Raw genomic sequence first — 9,663 nt, forward strand, 5'->3', positions numbered from 1 at the left:
AGCTTCGGCTGCAGTGTCAGTGTTGCTGTCTCACAGCATCTCAGTCAGGAGGCAGGGAACAGCCCTGGACTCTCTGCTGCCAGTCAGTCCAATGGGTTAAATGATTAATGCTGAAGTGTTCCACTTCTTACAAGATAACCAGAGGCACTGTTGACAGAGGGCTGTGAGTGATGCTGGTCATACATATTTTAAACAGTTGAAGTTGCAACTGTAGACCAAAATTTTCAAACAGTTGTGTCTAAAGGTAGGCACTTGTGTCTGCTTCTTAATATGGGTAGTCCTAATTCAGTTGGTAAGCATTGTAATTAGTTTATTGTATTGATGGAAGCTTTCAAAGGAAGATTATTGAGAAGGGAAAATTGTATCTGATGTATTGATACTTCTGTTTATGGAAGAATAAATAACTTCATTTATTCCCTTGGCAACACTGATGATAAGCTGGCTTGTGTAGTTGTATACGATACTCGCAGGATGCCTTTTATGGGAAGAAAACAGGATTTTACACATATACATTAAAGATATGGCGGATTTTATATGCCCGGGCTATTTTCTTTCGCCTTCTAGGACTCTTTAACTGTGTCCAGCAAATACAATGTGTAATAGTGCAACTATTTTCTTTTTGTCTTTTGCAAAGAAAGAATTATATTTTCTAGGGTTTATACTAAAAGTACTTGTAAGGATATATAAACACTCTGATGGAAATATGAGAAAACATCTTTTGTTCTGTACATAAACTTCAAATAAGATCTCCTTTCAGGTGCCTGTAAATAATAGGCTACAATATTCCTATTTGCCATTTTGTTATCCGCTCCTTTTAAAACATGAATCTTTGTCTCAAGGCCTGGTTCAAGTCTGTAGAAGATCACACCTCGGATATTGCCTGCCAGGTGATCATTTCTAGTGGTCCACACGTGGCAGAGAGATGTGAAATTTGCCAGCAGGCTGTCCCTGAGATTGGAGAGGTGCCTTTTGTTGTCCCTTTACAAAAATAACTAGATTAAGCCATGGGCTTGCCTAGTTATTCAGAGATTGAGGGACAGCTGTCTCACTTGATATTAACATCCTTCCTTAAGCAGAACTTGCTTTTAAGTGTAGGCAAGTTCCAAGCGAGAACGCACAGCAAATTCCTATTTGAATATATGGAGTGGCATTTGCTACATGCAGCCTTTCAAAACCTTCCAGCTGTTCAGGAGATGCTGCCAAGCCACATTAAACCTCTGCACTGGTGTAAACAGAAGCTCATGAGCTCCTGCTCTGGGTGGGACACCACCAGTACAGATAATCCTCTACTTCTTCCTCCTTCTGTTCCTCTCCTCCTCCCCTCTTGAAATCCAGTTTGACCTACAGGAATAAGCCAGGCAAAAAGGGTGCTAGTCAAATCCACTTGGCCATCTCTTCCATGTAGCTTTAACAATATTCCACATTTAAAACTCTTCTGTTGAGCGTGAAGCTTTGCAGATCAACATTTCTGATGGATTAGAAGCTGAGACCAGAAAGGTATGTGTATAGTAACTCATTCATTAATCCTGCAGCCTAAAGGACAGTGTCGCATGTCTCAGTCTCGTAGTTCAGTATAGGGAATGTACTTATGTACAGTCAGAAAAATACATTGCTGTAAGTGTCTCCAAAATAGAGTGGATGTAAGAGTCAACTACCATGCTACAGAAGATGTGCACAAAACTGTGTTTTCTCACCAATACAACGTGGACTTTCCAAGGCTTTGCCTGTAGTAATGGACCTAGATTTAATGAAAGGTGTTTTTCTACTAACTTACTTAAAAGGCCACAAAACACTGTCTGGTCATTTCTAATTGATTTTGAAGCTGTTTACATTGATTTTTCTTTATTTGGTAGGTAATTGATTTAAAATGAATCAGCATAATAAAATGAAATTTCTTAATAAAATGAAATCAAGAGCAGCCACGCTGGGTCTTACACTGGTTTAATTTACGTAATTTGAAATCACACCTCTAGTAGTATTCATCTAATTTGATGCCTAGTGAAAAATCTGCTGAAATGGAATTTTTTTTTTTTAGGTAGAAGCATATCCATTGAAATTGTTAATAAAATAACAATAGGTGATAGAAGTAAGTTATGATGAAAATATTTTCAGGAGTAAATAGAGAATCACTTAGAAGGCTTCCAACACAGCCACAGCACGCCTTAAGCATGGTCTCACTGTATGTCACCAGTTACCTGGTATCCAGAAGCCAGTTTTGGCTGAACCAGTTAGTGGCCCAGCAACCCCACTCAGCAAAGGTGCTCCATGGGGATAGGAGCCAACCTGAAGCAAGCTCAGAAATAGTGGTGGGAGAGGCAGGCAAACAGGAGGGAAGCAGCAGAGGGACTGTGACCAGCTCCCACCTACTGAAGTACATGGTATCTGGAGGTTGGATCTTTGTGTTTTAATCTATTTCTGCCAGACTTGGAAATTAATAATGAGCCCAGAATGTGCTTACAGTGGAGGTTTTCTCCTCTTCAGCAGTGCTAAGTGATGCAGCTGTTCCACCCATGGTTACACACCACTCCCAAAAACACATTTCTTCCTTGTACATCTATCTCCTTTTTCAGGACAGTAAGCACACTGATTGGGTTTAAAAATATAAAAACAAGTTAAAATGTAAGGTTAAATTTTCTAGATTTGTTGCTGTCTTGTTCTTTATGGTCTGCTTTTGTTTTCCTGTCATCCTCTCATTGCTTGCGGCATTTTTCTGGAGGCAGAGTAGCAGATAGACTTTCTGTTTAGCTCAGAACACTTACTGGTTGAATAGGAAATTCACTTTAAAACATCTGTTTGTGTGTGCAGGCATGATTAAAGTGCAAAGAAGCAACAAAAAAGGACATTATATAAATGGAAACCACTTCTGTGAGTTTGCTTTCCCCAGGGCCAGCAGTGTGGATCTGTGTTGGGATCTGTATTATTCAATATATTCATAAATGCAGTCATTAGTGAGATTACAAAATTGCTTGATAATATGTAGGTTACCTAAGTAAAAGTGAGGGCTGATTACTAAAACCTGCCAAAGGTTTTTATGTTTTGTGGATGATAGGATAAAAGAACATACAGTGATGAACATAATCAAAAAACAGTCCTAACTGGACACATAAAAACTGGTAACTTCACAGGTAAAATGTGGTTCCTCAGCTAATTCCTATCCCTCAGGAAAAAGTTACAGGGATTCTGGTAATCGCTCTGTGAACATGTTAACTCTGTGCTTGTAAACAATCCAACAAAGCAGATCCAAGGTCAGGAATTGTTAGCAAAGAAATGGAGTTTAAAATAGAAAACATCATTACGCTAATTTGCAACTCTGGTGTGCCCACGCTGAATGGTGTTTGCACCAACTTCAAAAAGACATACAACTGGAGGAGACTCACAGAAGAGAGCAGGGATGAGCAAAGGTTTAAGACTGAGGAATGACTAAACAGTCCAAGGGACTTCAGCCTGAGACCAGCAGAGCAAAGAGCTGTTAGAAAATATTTATTGGCATGTAGAAGGTAAACAGATATTAGCTGTTGCATGGCTACTGTTATGGTAAGTCCCTATATTAATAGTTCCAATTACAGACATGTGAAAATGAAAAATTTACAATTTGATCAGACTTTCCCAGTGCCTATGAATGCGTAAGGCCACATTTTGCTTTGCTCTGCAGAATTAGGTGTTCATAAGTACATCCAGGTCTGGTTTCCCAAAGTGGTGTGCGGGACACGAAGTAGGGCAAAATAATACCAGGAACTGTTTCTAACAACCCAAGACTAATTAATCTTTGATAAATTTCTTTCTTTTTTATTCTTGCAGACTTTGTGGCTTTGAACCATTTTATGATGAAAGGGGAGATCAGTACATGTTTAAGAGAATCCTGAACTGTGAATATGACTTTGTGTCCCCCTGGTGGGATGACGTGTCTCTGAACGCCAAGGATTTAGTAAGTAAAGCAAAAATGAGACTGGAGTATCTTTGCTGATACGAGTTTAGCTAGTGTCACTTCCACTGAGAAAGAGAGTCCATTTTGGTGTGGAGGCAGGATAATTGGCTAACTAATTGTTCATATGGCTCCTTGCTTTTCTTCTTCTTATCTCTGGTATATTATGGTGCTGTTAAATAGCCCCTGTTAGTCTAGTGCTGTAATTTTGCACTCAAAACCATGGATGTTCAGGTCCTTCTGTGAACTAAGCCAGAGATTGTTGGCAGCTGTCACAGTGTTCATGTATGCTTGCCTTTCATGCTAGCTCTAAGGTGTTTCATTGTTCCTCTTCACAGGGCAACCACCTTCAGGGGAACGCAGAAACAGGCCCTGTATTTTATGCAGTTTTCAAGTCTGAACTGTAGAGGAAGAATATAAAAAGGACTGAATCCCCCCTGCCCCCACCTCTTCTGACAGCCTTTTTCTGTCCATTTAAGCTTTTTCTCAGTATATGAGGAAAGACTCATTACTTTTAAATATTGTGCATTAGCAAAATGCAAGGGCTGGCATGCTATCTGCGCTGCATTCTTTTGTTACTGGATAAAGTAAATTGTTTCCAGGAGATACTGATCTGCAAAGATAGGTATGCTTGAGTTTGATTTTTAGTCAACAATAACTTGCACAATTCAGTTATTAGCACTGAAGACATGAATGCTCAGTTCCATATTACTGCATAATTACACAAACTGTGCCATAAAATACTACATAATTAGTGTTTGTAAAGTACTTCAGGTTGCCTCAAATGGAAGGACTGTAGAAGTTCAAAGTACTTTGTTGTTGGTGTATTAGAAGTGAAGTTTTTCAGAGGTCAAAAGAATACCATTTACTGCCTTGTATCATCAAAACCCAGATAAACAGCAGCAAAGCTTTTCCTTTATTGTATACAGAGAGTTTTGGTCCAGACTGGTCCCTACCATTTTGCTACAGTAAAGCTCAGAGTTTCAGGTTTGAGTACTGTATAGCAAGTTGTAGATAAGGATGAAGCCCATGGCTCTCAAAAGCCATGCTATGGGCAATTCTGGGGTGTTGAGTTGAAGTGATTTGCTCAACTTGACATCTTCTGTGGACACGCAGCAGGTATTCATCATGATGCCTGTTGTCCTGCACCCACTTCAGGGCACTGTCTTTCTTTGATAGCCCTTTGTAGGGAAATTTCAAAGAGCCCTAAAGGCAGTCCTCTCCTCACACTTGGGCACATAGCAGTGGTGGAGCCCTATGCCGTCACTTGCACTCTGCTCCAAGAGGGTGTGCAGTCAGGAGAGTTGCATAAGTGTGGCTCTGCTGAGTACCATCCGTGTACTGCTTTACTCCATCCTCACCCTTCTTTTTTTTAAAAACACCACTTGTCCAGACATATGGCAGAACCAATGAAATGCAGCTTGACTGGACACACTTTGTACCCAGCCGTTTGTACCACCTCCACTCCCAGTGCCTTGTTCCCAAAAATGTCCTACTGTTGTGTTTGGAGAAGTGCAGCTTCCCTGGTCTCAATAACAGAAAGAATGGCATAAACAGCATTAGTTTCAGAGTGTGCTAAGAGATAAATACTTATACAGTGCTTTTTAGTTCATGCGTACATGAGGTTTTACAGTGACTGAAAGAAGTTTCATTTGTGATGTACATGGCAGTGACTACATGGTACAGGTCTGCATGAGTTGCATACACTAGAATTTAAATTTTCTAATCCATTTTAAACTTTGTCCAAATCCAGAAGTGGGGATACTGCTAAGAGACCTGTCTGGCTGGGGGTATATAGAGAATTTCTTAGGGTTTATGTGACATTTCACACATACAACAACCTATTGCAGGTACAGGCCAGCTGCGTTGATGCATACTCTTACAAACGTTGGTAACTGGTTGATTCTTTTTCTCCTCTATTCTCCCTTAGTGGCTGTCTTATTCAGGTGTTATTTATGGAGGACCAAGAAATGCCAGAAACAAAAAAATGTGCACAGACCTGAATGCAAATTCTTGTTGATTTCTTAGAATGTGTTTCACTAAGATGCTTCCCAAACCAAGACCAAGGCCCCAAAATGCAAAGCTCAGTAAATGTAAATTAAGAATAAGATTAGCAGTCTTCTGTATTTCTTCCTTGTGATGCAGGTTAAAAAGTTGATTGTCTTAGACCCCAAGAAACGCCTCACCACTCTACAGGCTTTGCAGCACCCATGGGTCACAGGGAAGGCAGCAAACTTTGCACATATGGACAATGCACAAAAGAAACTTCAAGAATTCAATGCCCGGCGTAAACTTAAGGCAAGTCTCTGGACGTAGTCTCTCTTTTGGCTATGAAAGCATGCAATTAAACTAGTAGCCTTACAGAAACCTTCTACACTTCTCAGGACAACATTCCACAGTAGTATGGAAGCTTTTTATTTAAGATGACTGATGAAGATGAAAATGTTGAAGCTGATTTAGTTGATGTCTGCAGCCAAACAAATAAAAATGTGAGGCTGAGTGTAAACTCTATCTACACAGACAGAACTGCTGAGAACGTGCACAGCTTTCAAAAATTTCTTACCTTCCTTCCTTCCTTTCTTCCCTTCTTCCTTTCTTGCTTCTGTCCATCTGTCTGTCCTGTACTGCTTGTGCATCCTTAGAGTACTGACCAGAAAGAACAAAATTCTGAGTAGTTTCTTCATGAGCATCCATAAATCTTAAAGATATTTTATCTACTATAGCATATTTTGATCTGTAAGCCACCCTCAGTTTCTATACCTGTCAGTACAAAGCAGGAGCTTAAGCCATCCTCCTGTATGATCTAGAGTCAACGTTTGAGATACGTAGGTCCATAAGATGTGTGGGTTGAGATTAACAGGCCCCAAACACGCATTTCCAAGTACCTCTGAGAGCAAATGTGCAATAGCATTCATTATCTGGAAATGAAGTGCTGCAAGGCAGGAGTGCAGGTGGGACATGTGCTGAAAACAACATTAGGTTTTGAGTCACCAGTATGCTCCTTTACCATCTAGTCTACATATCTACTATGGGAAAAAGCGGGGAAATATTTTTAGGTGCAAACGGCAGGCAGCTGGGCATCTAACTGACATAATGTCAGGAAACTTTCTTCTCCCCTAATCCCTTCTTCAGCTGATAAAGATCTATGTCTCCTTAGGAGAGACTTCCAGGGATACTTCAGCACAGAAATTATTACCAACAGCTACAGTGAAGCTGCCCTTGTAGCCCTGGGGAATAAGAGTAAAAAGCATCTTGTCCGAGAGCTTTACAACCCCCATGCAAAAGCAAAATCACAAACAATGACCCTTAGCTTAGTTTCTGCTCATTTTTTTCAGTATTATTAGGGAACTGTGACAGAGAATCACTACAGGGCAAAGAAAAAAGTTTTGTCATCTACAAAGGTCTCAGACTCCGTAGATATAATTCACAGTGATGCTTTGCCCATGCAGAACTGACTAAACATGTCTATTAACATTGTTCTCTTCAGAAAGTTTTCTGTAGCCTTACATCAGGATTGCCGTGTATTCACTGAAGATGCCATGCAACGTTTTTATGTTAAAATTATTTCAAAGCATGAGCAGAGTCATAAATGTCATTATTTCTGAGTGAGCTGTTACATTCCCTGCCCAAGACGTCACAAAGAAACGCGTGCCCTTTTTGCATGTTTTGATTTTGATTCTCTTTATATTTTTACACCTTAGATCACGAGCAAGATTTTTTTGAAGCCTGTTTTATTTAGATCCCTGTAGTCAACCAGTTTATACTTCTGTGTTTGAAAGCTGTTGCTTTTTATAAGTTTATTTCTTCATTACTTTTCTATTAAAGATAAATGACCAAATCTCCAATTATTAAGAGAATTATCTAGAGTTAGCAGTCGTTGCTGAGTTAATAGTTTTACACATATATATGTAAAATGAACCACAAATTTTTAGGCCACTAGTTCCTCTCCAAAAAATAAGAAGAAAGCAGAAGACGAGGTAGTGAATACATGCTTTTGTTGTTGTCTTGTTAGTAAGAATAATATAAAATTATCCTCTCTTTCCCAACATACAAGACCAGCAGCAGCCTTTCTTTACATAAAGACATATTTTTGTAGAATAACTCTAGAGCTCCCAGTCATTATTTGGTTTTTGATAGATTTTGTTGAATTTGTTTCATAAACATCTACATGGCTAGTGAGAGTAAATTATGTTAAAAGTATCTTTATACATTATAATATCATTGAGTGGGCTTTGCTGTTTGTAATCTGTTGTCCAAAGTCCTCTCAACACTAATGTCTGTAATTTTTCCTTTAAGAGGTCTAGACTCTTACTTTCAAAATTATTGCCACTTTTATTGGGTTATGCCTTGTACTTTGACTTTGAATTCTGTAATAGCTGATTCTTCTTTCTTGCCAATGTTTATGTAGTCTGTTTTTCCATTAGGACCTTCTTTTTCTTTGATTTTTTTTTTTTTTGCATGGTTACCTCTCCAAACCATCCACTAAACTTGGTATACTCCTCATCCCTTCCTGCAGACCCACTTCTTCTGTGATGCCTAAGCAAAAAGCTAGCCAAGTCAAAAATAGAGTTGTCATACACAGAGATTAGTATTTCTTTTCCTCACCTCTGTATGTTTGTTTTTTCAGGCAATAAAACTCTTCAAGGCAAGGGCTAAGATAACTGTCTTAATGTGTGTCTTCAGTTTGTGACATTTTATGTGATATGAGAACCTATCCCTAATGCATATTTTTATTTATACATAGGAAGTTGCCCTTATGCTCTGCACCATTGTGCTTGGCATATGCAGTAATGCAATAGTGATAAATATAGTTTCCTTTTGTGAACTTTTCATGGGATAATCAGTGATAATACTGTTATTATTATGATGGAAGATACCTTTCTTTTTGCCAGCTAACTTCAACATGGGAGATCTGAAGCAGTTTCTAAAAAAGAAATGCAGCATGTGCAGCTGAAAAAAAAATTTTGTTCATGTTGGCCAACCTTGTGAAAGAAGCAATTTTAGACCTCAATCTGGTATTTCAGGTGGCCTTCTAAATCTGTCCAGGCCCAGGCAGGTATCCAAATGTGACATTATCATGAAGACTAAATGCAGTTACGTTCCCTAACAGGATGATGCTAAGGCTGCAGTGCTGACAGACCATGTCCTTTAAGGAATGTTTGTTTGATCCTCTCTTTCTCAGGCTGCAGTAAAAGCTGTGGTGGCATCAACTCGCCTTGGCAGCGCCAGCGGTCACAGCGCGCAAGATAGCAACAAGCCCAGCCGTAACCCATCTCCTATCCATGACGACAAACCCGAAGAGAAACCCACTCAGGAAGCAGAAGCAGCTCCAGAAGAAATATCTTAGGTCAATGTGCTTCCTTGTTTCAGCTGAGATCTGTCATTTCATACACCAGCTAACTTGTCATTCAGCAAGAGAGATTCGTAAGCTTGGCCTCTCTGGTTCTGCTTTGGGGTGCCAAATGCACTGGCTGGTGATCCTACCTTCAATGCATGTGACTGCTTATGAAAATAGTAAACTGTTCCATAAGGCATGTCATGGAAACAATGTTATTTGCAGTAATACCGGCAGGTAAAAATATGGGGATGAATAACTACCTACCATAATACGTATACTTCATATACATCTATCCAGTGTTTCTAGATGGCATTTGAAACAAAATACTATTTAGTTTGGTTTTATGGAAGTAGGTGTCTTCTGTATGTCGTGCGTTTCTTTGAACTGCATCCTTCCAGTTTCA

At 39.4% G+C, this 9,663-nt stretch overlaps 1 protein-coding gene across 1 annotated transcript in view; it reads left to right on the top strand.

The window, feature by feature from the left end:
- The window catches only part of CAMK4 (calcium/calmodulin dependent protein kinase IV), a 171,320-nt gene extending 162,051 nt beyond the window's left edge, over positions 1–9,269 (top strand). The window contains exons 9-11 of the mRNA XM_068423710.1: positions 3,799–3,925; positions 6,068–6,220; positions 9,105–9,269. Coding sequence (XP_068279811.1) covers positions 3,799–3,925; positions 6,068–6,220; positions 9,105–9,269 — 445 coding nt within the window. The remainder of the gene's footprint in view (positions 1–3,798; positions 3,926–6,067; positions 6,221–9,104) is intronic.
- Positions 9,270–9,663: the final 394 nt, after the last annotated feature.

This window comes from Nyctibius grandis, chromosome Z, assembly GCF_013368605.1.
Source record: "Nyctibius grandis isolate bNycGra1 chromosome Z, bNycGra1.pri, whole genome shotgun sequence".
Taxonomy (NCBI): Eukaryota; Metazoa; Chordata; class Aves; order Nyctibiiformes; family Nyctibiidae; genus Nyctibius; species Nyctibius grandis.